At 40.1% G+C, this 25,327-nt stretch overlaps 1 protein-coding gene across 1 annotated transcript in view; it reads right to left on the bottom strand.

The window, feature by feature from the left end:
* The window catches only part of FLT1 (fms related receptor tyrosine kinase 1), a 151,702-nt gene that overhangs the window by 75,922 nt on the left and 50,453 nt on the right, over window positions 1-25,327 (bottom strand). The window contains exon 11 of the mRNA XM_054973761.1: window positions 3,675-3,789. Within this exon, the coding sequence (XP_054829736.1) occupies window positions 3,675-3,789 (115 nt within the window). The remainder of the gene's footprint in view (window positions 1-3,674; window positions 3,790-25,327) is intronic.

The raw sequence follows: 25,327 nt of genomic DNA, 5'->3' as shown, positions 1-25,327 counted from the left end.
ATTTGACAAGATTGTTTACCTGCACTTTTCAGTTTTCTTAGGTTTTTAAATTGGGGCCAGTTTCTTCCTGTCTTTTGTTGAAAGGAGAATGTTTTCTGTTCTCTTATATGCAAATGCCAGCAGGCTTTGTCTAGGCAACAAAGCGCATACTACTTGCAGTCCACGGACCTTTGCCCCTACCTGTTAATGCTTCACTTTCTTGTCATATTTTCTTTATCTGCTTGGACTGCTTTTTGGAATGGACCTCAACTTGTTTTTCCAACCTATTAATTTCATCTTACTCCTCAGACACCTGGATCCAACCATTTCACTAAGCTCAACTCAGTAAAGGTTGAGAGGCTCTTGTCATTGTTTCCTGCACCCCCTGATTGTTGTTCAGAACTAAGAAATAAAGCTGTTAAACTTCCTCTTTTTCTGATGTTTTTCAAAAGAGCTTCATCCCATACATATGCACTGAAGTTCTGTACAGAAACAAAGTCAGGCATGACTTCTAGGGAAAAAATTGGCCATTCTTGGACTTTCAATGGAGTTCGATTGGCCCTTGTAGATTCAGTTAAGAGCCTGCGTGTTATACTGGTTCCAGTGCTACTAATAGAAAAGCAAGTTAAGGCAGTGGGGAAAATGCTTTCTACAACCTCAATCTAGTCTGGAAGATGACCCCCTTCCTTGACACAGCTGATCTGGCCACCTGGATCTATGTCATAGTAACATCGACTACTGTAATGCACTGTACATAGGTCTCCCCTCTAAGTTAACTCAAAGACTACAGTTAGTGCAGAATGCTGCAGTTCAATTATTATCAGTAACTAGGAGGAATATGAATATTACTCCCACTCTGCAGTCACTCGGTTGTCTATCAGTTAGTTACCTGACAAAATTCAAGGTATTGGCTATCAAAGTTCTTCACAGCCTTGGTCCAGCATATCTATGGGGCCACTTGCTCCCTATGTTCCACCACATCACCTTTGTTCATCTGAACTGGGCCTTCTGAAGGTACCACATTGCACATGGGCAAAATCAACAGCTGCCTATACACGTGCATTCTCTGTGGTGGCTCCCACCTTATGGAACAGCCTACCTGAAGAGGTCAGGAAAGCTGCCACTCTCCTGGCCTTCTGCAACTGAAGCAAAACTGAATTATTCAAGAGGGCTTTTTACTCAGATAAAAGGGCTGTACTGTAAGGAAGTAGTCTTAAAAAGATGCATTTGTAAAGAGACAGGGACCATAGACTTTGTGTGCTACTATGTACTGTTACTTTAAATATGATCCTACTGGGTAGTTCTATGTTGTTTAATATACCAGTCTTAGAATTGTTTATGCTCTTTTTCAGCATTTCAACTCTGCCTTGGATTTCTGCTGGTTTCAAACCTTTGCAAATTTGCATTTATATACCCTATTACATTGTTTATTGAAATGCCCTTGAAACTGACTGTACTGACTCACACTGGATAATCTGCCTCAAGTCTCAGTGAGAAAGTAGGACTTATAAGTAACATAAATAAATAAAAATGAGAGAAGAATAATGTGTGTTATTCTATATTTATTGTCTTGTTTTTATATGTTTATGTACTATATTTGATTATAATGTTGTGACCCGCCCTGAGCCTGCTTGCAGGGAGGCCAGGCTAGAAATTGAATAAATCAAATCAGTTAGCACTGAGAACAGCGGTGTGGTAGTTCACTGGTGGTGTGAGTGTTCTCAGCAGCCCTTTCTGTGGTTTTAGACCCATAAAAAAGTTACTTTTTTCTTTACTAATCATTTCTGAAGAGATGGTGTAAATAGTAGGGTTTATAGCAGGTGGGCATATAGATGCTGTTATCTTCCTGTCTGCTGCTGATTAGAGGTTGCTAGTGCAGTGGTTCCCAACATTTTAGATATGGTGGTGACCCACAAGTCCAAATGTGCTTGACACAGTGACTCATCCAAGGTTGGCCCAACGTTTTCTGGCACCCTGGGCAAAGTATGACCTTGGTGCCCATGTAGTTCAGCATTCCACTTTCTACAGTGACCAACCAGATGTTTTTGAGAAATTTTTGCTCTGAACATTGAAGTCAGCATCAAGCACTCCCAAGCTACACAAAAAGGAATGGTAAGTAAACAGTGCTTCCTCTTCTTGGACTACTTGCATTCTACTAGGACTCCATATGAAACCATGAAGTGTTCTCCAGCATTATTTCCTTAACCCGGAGGAAATTTCAGGCTGTGTTCAAATCAAATTCCCAATCTTCTTTTTTGTGAGACAATCTTATCAAGACTTCAAACATCCCTGTGGCTTGTGTTTGAACCCTCTCCAAATTTCCAACAACCTTTTTTCAAACTGTGGACCACACAAACAGACATGGGATGGAGTCCAAGAAACTAGCACCACATCACCTTAGCAAGCTCACTTAAAGACCAGATATGTGGATAATGTTTGCAAGGAAATTACACAATGGCATCAAATGGAGTGTTTGGCATTCAAATTAGCTGGGAGAGGCTTTCAGAATTTATGGGGTTTCATTTCACTCAGTACTTTATCCAGTCTGATGCTTCACTTTTTATCTTGTCCATTCCCAGACAGTATCAAAATGAGAACTTGGGACTCCAAAGAGATTTCTATTGCTAATTGTTAACAGCCCATTTAATACTAGTTGAGGCAGATTAACTACAGTGACTCACTGGAGAAGCTGTACCTTACAAAGCCAATCTGCTCCAAATTTCTGCTCAGTATTTGAAACTCACTGAATGCCATTGTACATGGCACTATTTCTCAGTATAATCTAAATCTCAGGGCAGTTTGCTCAACTTTTTTACTCATAAGTGAGTAAAATGTGGAATTCACTGCCAGATGATGTAGTGATGGACACAGACATATATGGATTTAAAAGGGGATTAGACAGAGTCATAGAGAATAGATCTGTCAATGGCTGCTAGCCATGGTAACTAAAGGGAACCTCCACATTCAAAGGCACGACATCTCTTAATACCAGTGCCAGGATGCAATATCAGGGGAAGGCCTCAGCCTCTATGCCTTCCAGAGTAACTGGTTGGCACTGTGTGAAACAGGATACTGGACTAGATGGACCACTGGTCTGATCTGGCAAGGCTCTTCTTATGTTCTTTTGTTAACGAGGAGTTTGGAAGTACTTTTCAGCATCATTGTTTGACAAATGGTCACCAGTTTTATAACAACAACAACAACAAATTTATTCATTTATTTATTTAAGTTTGCTACACCCTGTGGATCATAAGGATATTGATGTAGGGTGCAAGGTGGGCTGCCTTCATGTGTTTTAGTGATATTTGTATGATTATTGTTTACTGTTTTCTTGTATTTATATCTATGTGCCGTGAACCTGCTCTGAGCCCGCATGCGGGGAGAACAGACTACAAATAAAATAAAATAACAACAACAACATTCGATTTATATACTGCCCTTCAGGACAACTTAACGCCCACTCAGAGTGGTTTTCAAAGTGTATAATTATTATCCCCACAATAATCACCCTGTAAGGTGAGTGGGGCTGAGAGAGCTCTAAGAGAGCTGTGACTGACCCAGCTGGCTTCAACTGGAGGAGTGGGGAATCAAACCCAGTTCTCCAGATTAGAGTTCTGCCACTCTTAACCACAACACCACTGGCTTATCCAGCATTAGTAGCAATCCCATGTACTTTCTCTCCAAAATGACAATACCTTATTCTTCCCCTCTATTATCGCTGTTCTCTGGGTGATGCTTTGGATTCTGTTTCCTGTAGTGCTGCCAGATTTCAAAGTGAAAGATCTCTCTGGATTGGAGCAAAAGTCACGCCTATGACGGGAGAAATGAGATTGAAGCATGAAGTTGAATATCTGAATCTCTCTTGTATGCATGTACTGGTAGTTAGATTCCGGTCTAAAGTTAGGTCAGTTTTAAGGCTTAAAGTGATTATTGGCCCTGGATGGAATTCAGCAATACACTTCTCCTGCCAAACCCCATGTATACACACAAAATCAATCATACCAATGTCATCTCAGGCAGATTTTAAATAAATAAAGCTATTTTAGAGGATATATGTTTGAAAGGGGAGAGGACCTAAGTGTGTCACTGAGCCCTAAGAAGCTAGAGAAAGGAAAAAAGGGAGGAGGGATAAAGCAAAGAAGATTAAACAAAAGACAATTTGAATATTTTTAAAAATCTATAATTTGCCTTTTTTGCTCACTTGTTCTTGGATGCTGCCACCCATATTCTTTAGGCTGGAAGCCTCACTGAACTTAGTTCTGAATACATCTGCTTGAACAGTATTCTTTTTCTGTAGCCCCACAACAACACTTGCAGCAGGCCATTCCACTTTCACTTGGGGGCAGGGGGACAGGATGGGCATGGGATATGGAAAGATGTGAAGGCCTGGGGTGGGAGGGGGAATAGAAGCCCTTGGGAAATATTTTCCCCTAGGACTTCTTTTCAGTTTCTCTAATGGAAAATCTGGAAATGTTGAGGAGCACTGAAAAAGATCCTATGAAGTATTTTCTCTTTCAGAATGAGTGAAATGCTTCCTAAAACAAGGTTTTACTCACTCAAAATGTCTAGTATTTTTATGTAAGACAATCTGTAATGTTAAATAGCAACCCCAGTATTTACTGGAGTCATACACAGCATATTTTCAAAGATATGTTCATTGTTTAAATGTGATTAATTTTGTCCACAACTAATATCCTATTGTGTATGACTAGCAACCAGGCCCGTTTTTAAAAAAATGGGCTCTAGAAAACAGAGCGCCCTCCAAAGGGATGGGCCACCTCATCTGCCCTTCCCGCCGTGGCAGCACCCTCTGGAGGTGCACCAGGATAAAAGGTGAGTGATCACCAATACGGCTTGCCTTTTATATAATAGAATGATAGTATATTATTAAAGAGTTCAGTATTTTAATGTTCTAAAATTTAACCTGATAACCAAATATGCTGCTTATCCATTGTGACAAGAGTGAGACTGTTGCTCAGGTGAAGTAGTCTGTAGTGCTCTCTCAGGTACTGGGTAATATTTTTGCAATTTTGCTTGTAGAAAACTAATGGCACAAACCAAAGCAGAGGTACACCCTTCTAAGTCCACTGAAGTCAATGGGCTTAGAAGATGTAACTTTGTTTAGGGTTGCATTGTAAAGCATGTATCTAAATATGGCAAAGAGAACAATATGTCAAATAGTGCAAGTATAAATTTATGCTGGTTCAAGAAGTAGAATAAGCTGAGGTCTGATAGGTAAGACATATATTTCAATTTCTCCCCAAATTCCTGTTTTTTTCAGGGGGAGGGGAGTGGTTGGAGTTTTCCCCCATAGCGTCATAACTTCTGGAAATGTTACATCCCTCAATATGGAACTTCCTTTGCTGAAGGGAACAAAAACCTTCCCTCTCTCGTTTCCCCTTGAATCTGGCAAGTGTCTCTCTCCTCTCCCCCGTGCTGATCTTCCTTCTCCTTGTCTTTGAGTTGGGAGAGGAGGAGGAGGAGGAGGAGGGAAAGAAAGAGACCAGCCCTCATTGCCTTTCTAAGCCTCAAAGCCACTCATGAGTGCTGGAGATGGACAGTTGCAGCCTCCCAAAGGTGGAGATGCTGTAGTCTACAGAAGTGTAGAGGAGTAGGAGGCTCAATAAGGAGGAAGCTGGGGCATGCACAATGAAGGTGGATTGTGTAGTATGCTTGAGGCTATGACAGTCATCCCTCTGGATACCTGAGAGTGACTTTGAGGCTTGAAAAAGCAGTGAGAGCCGTTCCCATTTCTAAGTGCCATCAGAAGCATGCATCAGCTTCTCTCCTCATCCAGCATCCTGCTCTTCTCAGTAGAAAAGCCAGATTTGTGGTTCCCATCAGCACTTTGGTACAGGACACAGGACCGATGACTCAAGAAGAGGATTGTCTGGTAAACAAAACAAACAGACAAAACAAAGGGCCCGTGCGTTTCTTCTTCCAACCATTAGGAACACAGAGCAGAATCATAACAAGCAGGTTCTGAATCCTATCTGCCACACGAATCTAAGCATCCTGAAATATTGTAGATTTTTTAAATTATATGGATGGCAGGACATATTTGGCTGTATCTCAGTGCATCCTGGTGTATAGCTGCACTGTTCAAATAAAATTATTTTAAGTATTTTCAGAATTTGTGACCAAGTTTTCCAAAGCCCAAGGCTTTCCATCAGGGGCAGTTGTTCTCTATTTTGCACAAGATGATGGATCGCCCTAAGTGGTAAAGGGGGGAACAAGGTCAGTTTTAGTTTTAAATTCATGAAGGATAATGGTGTTTGTCTGTTGCAGCAAAAGCAAACAAAAAAGATTGCATCTTGAAGACCAACAGATATATCATCGCATAAGCGTTCACAGATTACAGTCCACTTCATTATTAGAGACTGCTGCTATTTCAGTGCCCTGCCTCCTTTCAAAGCATCCCTTGCCATTCTTCAACTATGGATCTTCTTGGTAGCAGATGAGGATGTGGCTAGTCTGGCCAGTTAATGGAGATCAGTTTAGGAACTGCAACTAGTCTTGAGCTGATTCTAAGTGAAATCTCTTATAGCAACTATAAACTGGAGCTAAAATAGCTAGCTGCTCTGAATGAAAATGTGTGAGAAAGCAGGATACAAATAATGTTCATAGATACATAAACTGAACAGCACAAATGCAAGCCTAATTGTTATGCACGTCATACATATCTGATCCTGGGCTAAGAGTGTGGGAAGGGAAGCTTCTGCTTCAAAATTTCCGTGGATCATGAACTTTTGGTGTAGCGGTCAAAAGTGGCAGGACTCTAATCTGGAGAACCAGGTTTGATTCCCCACTCCTCCGCTTGAAGCCAGCTGGGTGACCTTGGGTCAGTCACAGCTTCTAGGAGCTCTCTCAGCCCCACCCACCTCACAGGGTGATTGTTGTGGGGATAATAATAACATATTTTGTAAACCACTCTGAGTGGGCATTAAGTTGTCCTGAAGGGCAGTATATAAATCAAACGTTGTTGTTGTTGTTAGGTGGAACTTGGGAAGTCACTATCTCTGAACTTCAGCCCCCTCCATTTCAAATATTTTTAAAAGGACCCACATACAGGGTGGTTGTAGGGATTACAGGGCAAATGTATGTGAAGCACTCTGAACACTCAAAAAAAGCATTACAGAATTGAGATCTTTGTTCTAATGCAGATATTAATTTGCCTGCCCATATACCTAAAACTTTATTTATAGCTTCAAAATCTTGATGATAAAACATGTTGTTTGGATCTTGAGTTCTTCACAAATGTTCAGATTCAGTGGCAGAGTTATTTGTGTTATTTATGGTCAAAAATTGAGTTTCATCCACTGACATGAGGACTGATGGAAGAGATAACTTCCTACAAAAGTGGATGTGGGGGTTTGTGGGATGAACTCTGTTTGTCCTTGACTTTATTTATTTATAACCCCACCTCTCACCCTAATGGGGACCCAAGGTAGCTTCCATAATTTTTTCTCCTCAATTTTCTCCTCACAACAACCCCGTGAGGTAGTTTAGACTAAAAGTGTTTGACAGGCCCAAGGTTACCCAGCAAGCTTTCATGGCAGAGTGGGGATACGAACTTGTTCTTCCAGATCCTAGTCCAACACTCTAACCATCATACCATGCTGGCTCTCCACTTTTTACTCTATTTCTGTGTGAAAGGATGGCTAACTCATTGGAATTCTTGTTAGAAAAGCGATATATGAATATTTTAGTTCATTAAAAATGTATTAATGCCACAAAGGCCAACCAATCAACTGATGAGAAAGTGGCTTTGGCTGGTTCTTGTGACAAGTGTACTCAGCACCCTGCACATCTGCTTTTCCTGGTTGCTTCTGGAATCATTTCAGTTTGGAAGTTTCTATGTCAGTTCAGCAGGGAGGCAGGGGTGAAGACGGGAATTTGTTACAAGAGCAGATCCACACATGAGCACATGAAATTGCCTTATACTGAATTAAACCACTAGTCTATCAAGGTCAGTATTGTTTACTCAGACTGGCTGCAGCTCTTCAGGGGTTTCAGGTGGATGTTCTTCACATTGCCTAATATCTGTTCTTTTTATCTGGAGATAAACCCAGGGCCTTCAGCATGCGAAGCAGATGCTATATTCCTGAGTCATAATGACCCCAAGATACTTAGCAAGTTCAGTATTCTAGCTCTTTATGCCTGTCATTCTTTTTCTGGTATCAGTTTTTTAAAATGCAAGATCTCAAATTAATTTCTGCCATAAAGGAGAGGGCATAATCCAAAAGGGGCCTATGGAATTTGACTAACCAGTCAAGTTGGCAGTGCTGCTCTGGGATTTGGCTGGAGCCCTGCCTTGTCATGTAACCAGCATTAGTAGCCAGGTCTGTTTACATTATTGCAGAAGTTCCATGAAAACATCTGTTAGGATTAAGACCCCCCCATGTATGCTCAAATACCTTATTTACTTTCCCAGAAAAATGGGAATGCCTTTCATAGTTTACTAGACTTGGAATGAAATCTTCCGGATTGTAAAAAAAATATGTGCAATTAGATAAAACAGTTTCTTTAAACTGGGAAGGGGGGAAAGGTGAAGGGAGCCACAAAGTTGTATCAGTTATTAGAAAATTTAAGAGTGAAAGAGAAAACACATACTATTTACTATACATAATGGACTGTTTTTTAATCAGAGCGTGCAAATATAGCCTTAACGGAACTAATTTGTTTTCCAAACATTAATTTGATACATATGAAAACAAGCACATTGGAATGTTTGTTATGTTGGGTCCATCTCTTCCTGTCCTTTTGAGGAGCTTCTTTTTTGTGAGACTAGATGGTTCAGTTCTATTTTTGAATTGTATTTTGTTAACCTTTGGTTTGCATGAAAGTGCTTACTTCTCAAAATTTTGGTAGTAGATTCATTAAGCCTGTGTAAAACAACTGAACTAAAGGTCTTCATTAGTTTCCCATGTAAATATTTCTCCTCAGAAAAGGGGCATTTAAAACCACAGGATTGTATTCTGACAGCCATGGTTGATGATAGATGAAGCATCAATCTTTCCTAAAGCTTTAATTTCCTGTGTTGTTTTATTTCACTGAATAAAATAACATCTGGTTGTTTTGCATTGCATCAAAGATTAATGTTATGTTAACTAATTTAAAAACTATTCAAAAGACATAGTTCATTAACTATTTTAGGATCGATTACAATCTATCCAAATTTTGCCATTGATTTCAGGGTGATGAGGAAGATACATCTTTCATTTTTAACAATCAGAACTGAGACAAGGCTTTTCATTCTGTAGTGTACTTTCTTTTGGGGATTTCAAAACTGTAGAAGCTACAAAGCTTGTCACCTTCTTTCCATCCCTTCTGGATTTATGGTTTCTGATGAAAAAATCAAAGGACAGTGGATAAAGTCTGTAAGGACATCTCTTGAGTAACCTCCATTTTGATAGGAGGGAGTCCCACACAAAAGGAATGAGGTTATAGAGAAGCCTTGCCGGAAGGAACGTTCTCTTGAACGGAAAAATGGTTCTGTTTGCACCATTAAATGGGAGAAAAATACCTTACAACTTGGGAGATATTTCTGAATTTAAACATCTTTCAGAAATCTAGTACCAATTGCTGTAAGATAGGGGTCATAATTCCGTCAATGGTAAGCATTTTAAAATCTCATTGATTTCACTGGAAATAATAACAGAGGGAATCAAGAGAACTAATACAGTGGTTCTTGCTCCGATAAGCAGCAATCCATATATCCAAACAGTTTCATGGTATGTACGTTAACTAACAAACATGACAACTGGGTAGAAAATGAGTAAATTACATAGGAACCCCCAGATTTAAGTATAAAAGCTGTAGTGAAATTTTATTGGATTCAGATAAAATGCAGTAGCTCTTGGCTTTCCAAAAACCTTGAGCTGTTGGCTTTCCAAAAGCCTTAAAATACTTTGCATTAATCTTGATTGTGATGATGATATCATTTAAAGGTGGCAAAGATGCTGCTTTAAGAGAGCAAAATGAAAAGGCCAACCATTTAAAGTGAAAAAAGTGACTGAAACCAGACATGTATGAAACCATAAGCACTCTCATTACTGGCTTCTATCCCATTATTATTTTCTTTCACTACATCCATCAATCAAAAATTATCTATAAATTTCCCTATATTAGAACAATTCAAAGATCACTTTGCAACATATAAAAGGACACAAATGGCCATTAAGCCCAAAAGCTTGTTTCGAAAGGAATGCATCCATTAAGAACCATTAAAAAAGACAAAAAAGGCCTTTCATGGCTTGGTGAAATGGTGGCTGCAGGGGGGCTGGGGCAAGGACTGTGTACACGGGAAAATGCTGCATGGGTGCTTCATTGCCACCATGCCCCAGCATTCATAGCAGCAATAAGAGTTACTCAGAGAACTGATGCCATTCAGAAGTGGCCTTTGCTGTTCTGAAAACATACTAACATGGCTAACCCTCCTGAATCCTGCATACGGCAAATCAATGAAAAATCCTCCATCTCCAAATTAAGAGATCTCAGTAAGGAGGAAAAAACCAGAGCATCAAACTAAAGAGAAATGCTTATAATGATGCTGGAACAATGAATAGCATGGTATTTATGACATTAGGGAGCCATTCATTAATGCTGTATCCCTTAAAAATAGGAAACAAAGAAATTTGGAAAGGGGGGGGGGAACGCCTATAATAAAATGTCTCCCAAAACATCTTTAGTGCATTATACAATTCAGAATATGTTTATATCCAAGGAGAAATGCCAATTAATTGGGGAAATCTCCCTGAAAGCATTAGTGTGTGTATGTACTTTAGAACATATGAGAATTCATGCTGAATCAGACCAAAAGCCTATCTTATCAATTCTAGCATCATGTTTCCCTAAGTGGCCAGCCAGATGCCTCTAGAAGCTCACAATAGGGATGCCTGGAACCCTCGGGAGTACAGGAGGTGGGGCAAGGTAGGAAATGACATTGCACAAAACTAGTTTTGAGTGAAATCCAGGGTGTCACCTGGCATACTGATTCCACATCTGGAGTCTCATCTGGAAATGACTGTAGTACATTGCACGTTATTTTTGCACCGCCACATTTCTCCCACCAGCCAAAAGCAACAGTGGGTTTGAGGGCCCATTTGCCAGGAGGACGTCCACCCAAAGCAGGCAAATGGTAAGCATAGATCACAAGCATGAAGACAACACCCTTCCCTCACTGCCACCCCCAATAAACTGGTCAGAAGCACACTGGTCAGAAGCACATTATATCTAGGCTTGCCAGGTGCCTGGCAGTGGCAGGCAAACTCCTAGCAGTTTGCCTTTCTGCCCACTGATTGCTGGCAATTGGCAGGAGGAGGAAGGCAGCCTGCCAATCTCCCACCACTGGCAGGCATCCCAGGCAAATGGCCACATGTGTGCTCTTGTGCCCCACGTGATGATGTTACTTCCGTTTATACCACAAGTGATGGCATCTCATGAGGGCCAATTCCTTAAGGATCAGTCCAAAATGCTATATTCCAAAAGTGATGTCATCTCACGGTGTCTGGGAGCACATGCACACAGAGTGCAGCCACAAAGACTCATCATGGTAAGTACCAGCAACCCCAGGGAGATCTGGCAACATAACTGATGCTTGAAAAACTGTTTTAAAAAGCCAAATACCTGCCCTAAGGAGAGGGGCAAAAATTCACATCAGATTCCAAGAGCAGTCTGGAAGGCAGGGACAAGCAGAGCTCACCCCACAACAGTGCTGATTGTGTTGCAGTTCCACCATGGAACATCACTGTAGCATTTAACACAGTTGATCATTTCAACAGATTCATCGTGGAAAATGAATGGGCTATCCTACCCTATTACGGATGGACCCTATTACGGATGGTTCCAATATAGGCAGATTAAAGACTTATATGATTCGGATCGTTTAAAATCGGGATTTAAATGGAAAAACTCGGAATTGGAAGAATGTATACTACAAGAAGGCAAGAAAAAGATTTTTAAAGTTTATAAGATCTTGTTAAAATGGTATACAGAAGACGAAACTGTTAAAGTCCAGATGGTGAAGTGGGCTATAAACTGCAATAGAGACATAACAATGGAGGCATGGGAATACTTATGGAAAAATACACTGAAGATATCAACTTGTACTAATATTAAAGAAAATGTTTACAAGATGATATATAGATGGTACTTAACGCCGAAGAAAATAGCATATGGGAATAACAAAATGTCAGATAAGTGCTGGAAATGTAAAAACCATGAAGGTTCACTATATCATATGTGGTGGACCTGTGAGGTAGCAAAGCAGTTCTGGGGAGATATTATAGAAGTTATGACTGCAATTTTACAAATTCAAATAAATAAGAACCCAGAACTGCTGTTGTTGAATTTGAACTTGGAAGGGATTCCCAGGCAATATAGAACATTATTATTTTATATGACAACAGCGGCGAGAATTTTATATGCTCAGAAGACAAAAGAAGTACCAACTATTGAAAACTGGATACAAAAATTGCTGTACATGGCAGAAATGGACAAAATGACAAGAAAGCTGAGAGAACAGAATCCAGAGAAATTCTTTAATGACTGGGGGAAACTAAAACAGTATTTGGAAAAGAAGTGGGACGTAAAGGGAGAAATGTGGGGGCTAGATAACTATTAACTTGGCAGAAGGGAAGGGAGGGCGATCTTTACAAGAGGAGAAAAGATAAGTTAGAAACATACTGTAATTGTTAATTTGATATTAGATCTTTTATAGTTTAACATATAATATCTATTTTAGTAGCATATTAGAATGGATAAGAAAAGAAAAAGAGATATAAGTAGTAGATTTAGACAGCGGGTTGGAAAACTGTTGGAAGTCTGAGATAAAGGGGGGAGGGGAAAGGGTGGGGGAATATGGAAATGAGGGTATTAATTAAAAAATTTGTAATATTAAATTTTACTCACCCAATTAAAATCTTTAAAAAAAAAAGAAAATGAATGGGCTATCCTGTTTGTTAATAAGAAGTACTTATTAGCTCACTGGGACTGTTTGTATTTGAAAAGTATCCATGCCTTAATAACAATGCATTAATTGCAAATATCCATAAACCCTGGAGGCTGATTTGAAAAAGAAATCACCAGAAAAAAGTGAATATTTGACACAGTGCCCTGTTACAATCTACATGCAATACAGAGACAGAGTCAGACCTTGAGTATACACACCATGTATTTATCAGTTCAGTGAACACTGTCAAAGTGATGGTATGTTTCAAATCCACACATGCTGACAAGCACTTTGTTGTTCACACACCCACACACATACACTTACGGGTCTTGGATCAAATGTCTGGGAAATGAGCAATTCCTTTATTAACCCATTAGTTTTAATTTCCGGGTGGGGGAGACAAAAGGGGAGGGAGAAGTCAGAATTGCTAGTCACTCATTCCAAAACTCAGAGGCACATGTTGCATCACAGTTCTGTTCAGAGTTCATTAAAGACTCCACCTTGCCAATGAGGGATCTGACTCACAGTGGATAAACTTACTATGTTAGTCTTGTTAGTCTATGATTCCGCAAGTGCACCTTCGAAATGTCTAGTTCCTGAGAAGGAATCTGGGACAGAGGTGGGGGAAGGGAAGGGGGGGAGCCAACTTGGCTTTTAAGGATACATCAAGCTCTTAAGGAAGCTGATTGTGCCATGTTTGAAGATGCAAAGATAATCACTGTGCTGGGAACCGTCTTATATAGAGAAGGAAGCCAAACAACAAGAGGAAAGCAGCATATGCTCCTAATTTCGTACAGGAAGCTCCCAGCACCTCCTGCCTAAGTAAGATAAGAAAACTCCCATGGCCTATTCTGGACAAGGCCACCGTTATCACCCTTAGCTTCACGCTGTCCTCTCTCTACTCCACAATTTTGCTCTCTTAATGAGTTCTTACCTCCATTCGCTTATAGCTTGCCAAATATAATAAGTGTGATATATTTATAGCTATGGATGGGCAAGTTTTCCAGGCTAAGAGTTTACTACATGTCACTTTGGCATGTCTATCCATTGATTCAAAGAACAAACTAGCTTCTTGGCTGAAATAAAATTAAATAATTACTCCTGAATGGCATTTGGTCATAGGTAAAGGGTAGAAGCACATATATTTACTATAGGACTACAGTCATTAGACAGCTTATGTTTTATGAGATCAAAAATAAGAAAGACACTGTAGATCTGTCTCTCTAATGCTGTGCCATTGATTTTATCTGGTTTTTTTTAAAGTGGTCAGTTGGCTTTAAATGTTGCTGTTGCTTGTTTTACATTTTTTTGCCAACTTTATTAAGCAACTACTGCTATTTTCATTTTATTTTTAATCTTAAGATTATAGCTATTAGCTACGAGCATTTCAGCAGCAATTTGGGGCAGACTGGACAATTTAAATAGGAAAATAAATGAAGGACACTTGCAAGGTACTTGAAAGGGCACTTGAAAAAAAACACTGGTATGACAATAGTGATTTTTTAAAAGAGACCAATAAATGAAATGATAGCAAAATCCTTCTTTGCAGCCTCATTGTCAAAGCACGGTATCAGATTTTTTTAAAAAAAACAGCCCATTGGGGGAAAAAAAGTTGCTCTAAATAATGTGAACCACATTGCATCAAACATATTCAGCCAAATGATAATGACGGCATGACCAGAGGATGGCAGAAAGAGAATCCTCTTTCCTTAGCACGTCCATAATTAATGAAAAGAATAAGGGTACATACATTGGCTTATATACACAAATAATTGCTTATGCAAGTGTTTTATTCACATGAGCAGTGTAACATCAGAGGTGACTACTGACAGAAAATTACGGCAGCTACTTTTGATGAAGCGGATTGTCTAGAATCTTTCCTATCTGGTTTCAGGCCTTGGGCGCCCTTGTGAATGACCTGTGGCAGAAGACGGACAGAGAGAGTGCAACTCTGCTGATTCTCCTGGACCTCTCAGCAGCTTTTGACACCACTGATCACAGTATCATTCTGGACTACCTTTCCAGGCTGGGATGGGGAGGCACCACTTTGTGGTGGTTCCAATCCTACCTGGAAGGTAGGTTTCAGAAGGTAGTGTTGGGAGACTGCTGCAAAGCCTTTTGACCTTTGGAGTTCTGCAGGTCTCCGTCTTGTCCTGTATGCTACAACATCTACATGAATCCATTGTCCTCTGGATATTTGGGCTGTGTTCTTATCAATATGTGAATGACTTTGCACTTCCAGTGGATCCCAGGGAAGCTGCAGAAACCCTGAACTGATGACTGGAGGCAGTTTTGGAGTAGATGTGATCTAATAAACTGATCCTTAAGAATAAAGATGGGTTGCTGGGGACCAAGATCAAGATGACTCATACTATGGTATTCCCCATTACTATGGATGTGAAAATCTGACAAAGAAGAAAGCTGATATGAAGAAAAGTGATTATTTGAAATGTGATGCTGGAGGAGAGTTTAACAGATACCATGGACAGCCAAAAAAGACAAATAAGTGGCTTCTAGATCAAATTAAGCCTGAATTCTCCCTAGAAACTAAAATTACAAAAAGAGGCTAACATATTTTGGCCGATGGCCATATCACAAAAAGACAAGCCTCATTGGAAAAGACCATGATGCTAGGAAAAGTTGAAAGAAGCAGGAAAAAACGAAGAGATGACTTGATAAATGGCCTGCAGTTTGCAAAATCCGAGCAAGGCTGTCAATATGTCGTTTTAGAGGTCATTAATTCCTAGGGTCACCATAAATGACACACACACAATGAACTGAAGCTTCATCCAGACAAGATGGAAGTGCTACTGGTGAGCAGAAGGAAGGTCTGACATTGGACTTGAAGTGTCACCCATTTTGGATGGGGTTGCACTCTCCTTAAAGGAACATGTCCATAGTTTGGGATGCTCTTGGACTCACGCCTGCTGCTTGATAAGCAGGTGACAGCTGTGGCCAGGAGTGCCTTTTACTAGCTTCAACTGGTAAAGTTGGAAAGGCTGAGGCCTTTCCTGGGCAGATAAGCTCTGGCCACTATGGTGCATGCCCTGGTTGCTTCTAGATTAGGTTACTGTAATGCGCTCTATGTGGGGCTGCCCTTGAGAAGTGTTTGGAAACTTCAGTTGATGCAGAATGTTGTCTGGAGTGAGTCATATGGAACATGTCACTCTGGCTTTGACCTATCTACACTGCCTTCTAATTTGTTTCATGGCAAAAGTCAAGATGTTAGTGTTTTATGTTTTAAAGGCTGCTTTTATGTTTTTGCATGCATATTTTAGCTTGGTCTTGTTTTAATAGGGTTTTTTTGTTTTAATGGGTTTAAGATATGTTTATTATGTATGTTTTTAATCTATTAGCTGCCTTGGTGCCTCTGATGAGAACAGAAAGAAAGGACACAAGTTTTGTAAATTAAAATTAAAAATATAAAATAACTATCCAATTAAATGATTCTCTTCACCACAAGAATAAAAGAAACCTAATATCTTGGTCCAACACACATTTCTTTGGAAATGTATAATTTATATTAATTTATTTTTACTTAGCTTAGTGTCAAATTTATGAGGCATATGGTGGGAAGAAAAAAGCTATTGAAAGTCATTATGTTTCATACTATACAGCAAAATAAAAAGAACATAACTATCAATACAGTATTCTCAGGACAATACAGATGCAAAGGAAAGATTTAGGTAGAAGGTATAGTACTGATCTGGAGAGGAAAACACAATATTGATGGGACATAGTGTTGTGTGTTTTGTTCAGTAGCAAAACTGGTATTCCAAGTAGCTCCAGGGCATGTGAATGGGCACAATTAATAATACAGCTACACTAGGAAGACAATGCACCACACAGATCCAATGTGGTGTTTTGGATAGAGTGTTGGTCTTAGATTAGAGGACTTGGGATCAAGCCCATTATAGTCAGTGGATAACTTTGGGCAAGCCACTATCTCCCAGTCAGGATCTATTTAGTAAGCATCTCTTTTATCCCTGTGTACACTAACCATTGTGAGAAGACTGGAGTGCAATGAAACAAATAGACATAATCAGGCATTGCTACATATCCTACCACATGCATTTCCAAAGCCACAGAACAGATCCTAATGAGAAGTGCACTGAGCAAATGGTCATACAACTCATGCCAGCAATTACCGAATTGTGACTAGGACAAGGATGCTAAATGGCTTGAACTGGTGAGTTTGCAAGATTATCAGGCATATATGAGACCAGACTACTAAGAGTACTTCATATAAAAGCTATCTGAAGGACCAGTCTGGGTATTTGAAGGACCATCTTCTACCATGTGAAGCTGCCCAAAAGTTAAAATCATCACTGCCTCTCTGGGACTGCAAAAAAGGATGGAGAATAGGTCTATCAGTGGCTACTAGCCATGGTGACTAAAGGGACTCTCCACATTCAAAGGCAGTAGACCTCTAAGTACCAGTGCCTGAAAGTAACTTCAGAGGAAGGCCTCAACCTCTATGCCCTGTTGTTGGCCCTCCATAGTAACTGGTTGGCCACTGTGTGAGACAGGATGCTGGACTAGATGGACCACTGATCTGATCCAGCAGGGCTCTTCTTATTTTCTTACAGTTGCCCAGTTGATAAGCAGTATTTGGCTTGGTGGATCCCAATTTGTGCAGGCCTGGCCTAAATCTAGGCGTTCTGCTGGAACGCCAACATTTCCCCAGCACTTGAAGCATCACCACAGGTTCTCTCTAGCAGGGAAGTCTGGGAATATCACTGCCAGCTGCATAACATCCAAGCTGAGCTTCTGCTTCCTTTTCTTTTTGCAAGCATGGTAGTTTTCATGAGTTGGTCCCATCAGCAGAAGGTACTGACAGTTGCAGAGCTTCCTCACCTGCCCCTCCCCCAGCAGTCCCTTCAGACTCCAGGAAAGTCACTACAAGTGATTCCCAGGGTCACTACAAGTCTCAAGTGCAGTAACTGCCTTCAGGTCAGGAGGATGCAGTGGGGAGGGAGAAGAGCTGAAACCAGACTTCCTGCCTCTTCTGCCAGCAGAGCTGTACTGATGGAAGAAGGAGCAATTTTGTGCCCTTTTCATTCCTCACAGCAGCCTTCTGATCCATGTGGCATTATTCCACACTGGTCCCTTGATTTTAGGAACCAATTTTCTTAGGATTAGAAGGGCCTGTGGAGGAGGAGGGGAAAGTGGGGGAGATCTGCAGTGCTTATGCAAGTGAATCATCAGATACAACTCTGAGTCGAATTTATATTGCTACTGCTATTTTTATAGTTAATGTCATTTTATGTTGTGTTTAAATTTTCTATCATGAGCAATCTTGGATAACCTTGTGGGAACAAATGTAGCATATATATTTTTAAATAAATAAAAATATAGATCCAGATTCTCAATATGCTAGATTTTCAAATACTCTTTTCCCAAACTAAACCTAGATGTTCCTCAACCACCATTGAGATCTATATTAATTTCCCTTCAAAAATAAGACTAATAAAGGGAGTAGAAAACTATACATGAACATATATTGCATGTCTGGAGAAACCCTCAAATATGGGCAGGTCCCAGCATTCCTAATTACACACACACAATTAACACTTGTTCTTTACTTGTTAATTTTGCATGGCCTCATTAGTATTCCAAAGTTCATTGTCCCTAAGAAGCTGCCCAACCACATAATAATGATTTGCTTATTTGTCCCTTTTGTTAATATATTACACTAATAAACAGTGAAGATTTGGAATTAAAGTGGTTTTCAGTGCCTGGAGAAGACTGTTCATACTAAAATTGGTAGAAATTTGTCCATTCAGTATCAAATATCAACAGATCAAGTGCTCCATTACTGCCATTCATTTCAATGTTGTTTGTTCAAGAGAACCTTGCAACTGATTTTGTCCAAAGAAGGGTAAAAGAAGTAGGTATTTTGATTGATAACATACTCCAGAGATACACGCGCACACACATACACTCAGCTTCTTTCAAAAATAAAATTTCATGTGCGTAAGGCCTAATTTAAATGCAGGCCATGAAGGGGGATGGGAGAGAAGACTTAGGCCACTTCCATACATCCTTAATGAGACAGCCTGCTAACGGAACTTTGGCAGGTTATCTCACTCGTTACATACATCATCAGGGGTCATGATGATTTAGGTTTTTAAGCGTTTGTTCTGAAACTTGTTCTGTTTTCATTTTTGATGCCACTTTTTCGCGTGATTATCTACCGTATCAATGCATCTGGAGGCTTTTTTTGCACTTCTGCCCTCCCACAAATTTCCAACCCCTCTTCTTGCCATTATTCCTCCCACACAAGCATCTGGCTCGCATGCGCAATTGTATAATTCCCCCCTTCCCTTTTTTAAAAAACGTTTTAAAACAGTCCTTGCGCTATTACAATGCAGTGCTTGCTGCATTGGATCACTCAGCAATCAGACTATCAGTCTAGGAACAACACTGGGAACAGAGTGCCATTTCTGATTTTATTTCAAACTAGCATTAAAGCCTGTTTTGGAAAATCCAACAGCCCCTAGCAGTGCTTCCCGCCACCCCCACCTCTCCTCATGGCATCAGTCAAGGGAGGGATCGGAGAAGAGAGCAGGGGCTCCCTCCTCCTCCGACCCCTTGGCCACCACTCGGCTTGTGCGCAGCCCTCTCAAGGCCCTGCAGAGGCAGTAGGGAGCACCACCCCCACTGCTGTGGGATGTTGGGAGGACCTCGCCACCACGCTGAGCCTTCCCACAGCCTGTGCTGAGCTCTTCCGGGCCTCTGGAGGCCCCAAGGAAGCAGTGGAGAGGCAAACTGTTTTGCCTCTCACTCGCTTCTTATCCCTGCATACTGCGCCTCCATGGGGATAAGGAATGAGTGCTAGGGAACATTGTTTGCCTTTTATATAGTAGGATATGAAATTGCATGATTGCATTACTGTACTGTTTGCATATTTATTAAACACTTTTGCATTTAAAACTTTAAGTGAGAAATCAGCGGTAGAGAATGGAGTACTACTTGCTCAGTTTCTACAGAAGCTGAAAGACAGGACAACGATATAGCGCAATCCCGCATGGAAAGTTGGGCGGGAATGCACCAACGTCATTTGTGACAAGGTGCAGAAAAAAAGCGCTTTCTGTTTTGGGACCTTCCCCCACCTGCTACAAACACACACAAGATACACATGAGGATGCTGAGTGTGGAAGGTGAGTTCTGAAAGTGGGCCAGGATTCAGGAAGACAACCTGGGGACAGAGAAAGCCCGAAAAAAAAGAAACATGTGGAAGCGACTTTAATCTCTGCACAGTTTCACCTACTGAATTGCCTCCCACAAAAACACATATACAGTCCTCTATTTGCCTTGGAAGGAAATGAAAATCAAGCACCCATTTCTCCCCTTCCATGGATAACAGGAAGTAAAGGAATGAGCATTTCAACAGTGACACCTCACAGGGGTGGGATGATAAAATCTTCATTACCCTCTCTGTATAATCCCAATTAAGATAAGGGCCAGAAATTTAGCTTCAAAGAATTCTAGGACCCTTAATAACTAGGAAATGAAATTATCTGCACAAATGAGGAAAGAAGCCCCTTCATTCTTTTAAAGAAAACCGTCTTTCTGGGACAGTAATTGGAGTGGTTGAGGATTCAGCACTGAATTCTGCTCTAGAAAACCATGTTCATAGTGGAGTGAATCTTATTACTTGTAACATTTTATTTGCATGTTGTTTCTACAGGCATCGTCCTTAAGAGCTGGCCAGAAGGTAATATGATCATCAACTGGAAAAGGCTTCCAATGGTTGAATTCTTATCAACCTATCTCACTACTGAAACACATACAAGATTCTGGCCTCAATACTAGTGAACAGATTAAAAGGTACTCTGGCAAACTATACAGTAGAGGACCAAAATGGATTTCTAAAGGAACATCAGTTAGTGTGGAACATAAAACAGAGAATTAATCTTAACAGCTTGGCTACAGAACAGAAGATTCCAATTGCATTTTATTCTGTGGATTATAAGAAAGCCCTTGACAGAACTGAATGCAGGAATGAGAGAATCTTGGTTCTTTTAGTTTTGGTTTAGGAAGGGAGTACATTTGATATAATTATCTCCTTCGGCTTGCATATTATTAAATGGTCATTTCCCTCGAAAATTATCTGTATAACATAGGGTCCTTATCCTCTTTTTTTATTCAAACTATGTACTGAAATCTTCGTAATTTTAGTTGGGACGTAAAGGGAGATTCAAGATAGCAAGAGTTGTAATTCTATAAATGTATGTTATATACGAACAATGTAATTTTTTTCATTTCAAAATCTGAAATGTCCTCTTTAGGGAACTAGGAGAACTTTAATGTCTTGATTTTTTTAAAAGTATGCAGAATAATGGATTTTTAAAGACAGGAACCATATTCAGTCATTTCTTGAGATGTTTCACTCAGAAAATTCATCCAGATAAAGGGTTGGAACTACATAAAAGTGAAAGACAAGTTTTACTTAACATAGTTCCTTTGCGCACCAAATTGCCAAGAGCCACTATACAACCAAGTGCTCATTTTTCATTTCCAATCAGTATTGTGTAAAAAAATTAAAAGGCCATTTGATACAGTCATTACAATATGACCTGATTGAAGAAGATCATTATCAGGAAGAGAATTGCTCAAATATACCTTACATTACATATTGCACAAGTAGAAACACAAGTCAAGTTTGCACGGGGCAATGTGATGACTTTCTCATCAATGTATCTAATTCTCAATATAGCCAAATCTGCGGATACTTAAATCCAGAGACTGGAGCCATGACCAGACAAGACAGATTTGAAAAATGCCCCATGTATGCAGAAAATATATTTTTAAAAATATATTTTAAAAAATTGCAGGAGGGGAGGTTAAATCCCCAAAAGTAATAAAAGCAGCACCTGCAGCTTTAACAAATGAATGGCATCAGTGGCAATTGCAAGGCAATCTCAACAGTATTGCCAGCCTTCAAGCCTTGGTTCCTGCCAGTAAAAAGCAGGGGGAGGGAGGATGTCCCTTTCCAAAGCTGTTTAGGCCTTTGAGGGAGGACACGTCAGGACCAGGACCACCATCAACCACTAAGCAACTTGCTACCATGCATCTTGCATGGCTCATCCAAGCCTGTCTGCTTGCTAATATTCAACCGGAATGACCCTATGAAGCTAGTGTGTGATGCAGTAATTAGAGAGTCATACTAGGATATGGGACACTCAGGTTCACATCCCCTCTGACACGGAAGCTCACAAGGCAACCTTCGGCCAGCCACACATTCTCAGCTTCTTTTATTTTACAGGGTTGTTATGGGGATAAAATGGAAAAGAGGAGAATGATGTGAGCTGCTTTGCGTCCCCATTGTGGAGAATGGGGTATAAATGAAATAAATAAATAATAAATATAGTTGAACATGGGGAGGAAGATAAAAGATAGGTTGGTGCGTACATAGGGAGAAAAGAAGGAAGCAAGGAAAGGTGAGGCTATCGGGGTTGCTAGGAAGAAGGAGAAGAAACAGTATGGGGAAGGGGATACGGGGGAAATGACATGCTCTCTGCAAATCCTTGTGGCTTCCCCACTGAGCAAGTGGGCCTCGCCTGGCAGCACTGCAAACCTGTGCCATAGTTTTCCTAGGTAGAGGCTGCCAGTGCAAGAGAAGAAGGGAAAGCTGAAGACAGAGAGGCAGATAAAAGTAAGTTGGCTTGCAGGTAGAAAGGAGAGAAGGAAGCAGGAAAATGGGAGAAGGTATGGAGGCTTTCAGGGAAGGGAAAGAGGAAATAGTAATGGAGGGGAAATGAGATGCCCACTGCAAGTCCTTGTGGGTCACTCATTTCTGTTTCCAATTGTGCTCTTTTATAACTAGAAATATTCTGGGGGGGGGTCAGCTGAAAGTGTCATTCTTACAGTCTCTTCAAATTTGCACTCTTATAGAATATTTAGAGATCTATGTGAATGAGTGGATTTGTTAATTCTCCAGCTTCTTGTGTGTTGCTATCTAAGAGTCTCTCTACACGAGACGAATTACATGAGGACGCTCAGTGAAGGGAGATGCAATATTAGCCAGGAAGGTTAGTTAAAAATACAGAGTAGAAGGCTCTGTCAGTTTTACCTCTCTAGAGCTGGCAAAGATCGCTTCTCAGAGGGTTTGTTTAGTTCATCTTCGCCTTCCCAACCGCTCTGTCAATTTCATCTCCTCTTCTAGCAGTCTTTTTAATTACCCTTCCAAGCTAACATTGCATCTTCCTTCACTTGAGCATCCTCGTGTAATTCATCTCATGTAGAGAGACTCTCAGATGCATGAGTCCGGTAGCACCTATAAGACTAACAAATTTGTGGTAAGATATGAGCTTTCATGAGTCACAGCTCATGAAAGCTTATAACTCATGAGAGCTCATACCTTACCACATTTTTTTGGTCTGGACTCTTGCTCTTTTCTACTGCTACAGACAGACTAACACGGCTACCCATCTTGATCTGTCTCAGATGCATGTTACTTTAACGGAACCAGAAAACAAAAAATCCAAACACTGATAGAAACAATTGCATGACTCTCATTGGGAATATCTCTCCAAGGTTTTAAATAACATGTTATTAGTTATTACTTTTGCCTGATAAATTAGTTGTTTAATCCTTAAATTAAGGAACTGTATATTATATATAATTCCTGAACACGGTTTCAATAAAGTTATTGAGAGTCTCTTATTTTTTTTGTAAAGATTAACTTAAGAAAATGGATACTGTGGGTGAAAGATCATTCCAGCTTTAAGCTCTTTTAACAAACATTTTAAACTGACTATATGCAGGTTCTGCATAGCAAAATAAGCTGTGCTGTCTAGTATGTATATCAAATTTCTAAAATGGTTTTCTTCTGCTGTCTGTATCACATAAACAATGTTAATAAAAGACACATTCCAGACTAGAAAAAGTGCTTGGAATCAATGATGAAAATTTCTTTTGTTTACTGACCAAAGATCATTTGGAGTCATGAATCTATATATAGTAACTCTATTGACTTAAGTGGGATTATTCACATTCTAAACTCTGTAAAGATAAACATATTTTATCTTTACAGAACTCTTTTGGTGCTGGGAATATTTCAGTGATTTTTATCTGTATGCAATGTTGGTATTATAGCTTGGGTTAGAAATAAAACAATATAAAGAAAAATGATCATTTTCACACAGTAACAAAACATGTTTAAAGTTGCTGGAAAAAAATGACTTCCTGCCCTCAAGTCATAGTTGACTTAAGGTGACCCGTAATGGGGTTTTCATGGCAAGAGACTAACAGAGCTTGTTTGTCATTGCCTGCCTCTGCAACCTTGGGCTAGGTTGGATGTCTCCCATCCAATTACTAACCAAGGTTGGCCCAGCTTAGCTTCTGAGATCTGATGAGATCAGGTTGTCCTGGGTTTCATGTCAGGGAGGCTGCTACTTCTAGCTAAACCAAAATTGTTTCAGGCTACTTCATATATTATAGCAACAGTACAGCTGCTGCCAAACATTTTTTCCATGTGGCTGCTCTATATTATGCAATATTTGATTGCATAATGTATGTGATTCACTATATAGATTGATTCTGTTTGTCACATGGAAAACTCTTCACACTAGTGCCAGCAGCTGTCATGACAACCTTCCATAAGATATTTATATAGCTAGCTATTTACATATCAACTGGAAGTAAGCCCTACGGTACATCATAAAAGTTCTTTTGGAATGAAATAATCTTTTGTTGATTTATTTTTTCTATCTGAGTACTTTCAAGCTTCCTAAGAAGAACATGAGGAAGAGTTTTTGCAAAGCATTCATGCTTGTATGTATGAGTCAATACTCATAAAGACAGCTGACAGTTTCTGTTTTCTTGAGAATTTCAGTGTAGGTGGGTACTAGCAATGTTGTGACTACAGTGTAAAGGAAGCAACTTGGGAAGCAGTCAACTCTTGAAAATATTCCTGCAGAAAGCCACACTTTGGTTCATTTTGAATGTGTTTCCCCCTGCCTGTTGGCCCTGAAGCCCAGTGGGGATTATCTTTGGCTCAGGGGATAACATGACAAGACATGGTGCTCAATCTGCAATAGCATTTGGGTTGAAAGGAAGTGGTGGTGAGAGAGCTCTCCTTTGGCTACTAAATTTATTTTGACAGAAAGGATTCTGCTCTGCCTTCTTAGAGACCGAGCCCCCCCTCCCCCTGGCAGGAACCTTCTAAAGAAGCATTGCTGTTTTTATCTGAACATATAAAGCTGCTCTATACTGCGTGAGGCTGTTGTTCTACTGAGGTCTATATTGCCCTCTGTCTAGCAGCTCTCTCTTTCACATCACTTAGTACCTGTTCTTTTAACTGGACACCCCAGGAATTGCAAATCAGATGTTCTACCATTGAGCTACAGCCTAGCCTCTATTTTTTTATTCCCAAAGGCTAACAAGGCA

This window comes from Eublepharis macularius, chromosome 3 (genome assembly GCF_028583425.1).
Source record: "Eublepharis macularius isolate TG4126 chromosome 3, MPM_Emac_v1.0, whole genome shotgun sequence".
NCBI classification, from domain to species: Eukaryota; Metazoa; Chordata; class Lepidosauria; order Squamata; family Eublepharidae; genus Eublepharis; species Eublepharis macularius.
This window is presented reverse-complemented; position numbering and strand designations above follow the sequence as displayed.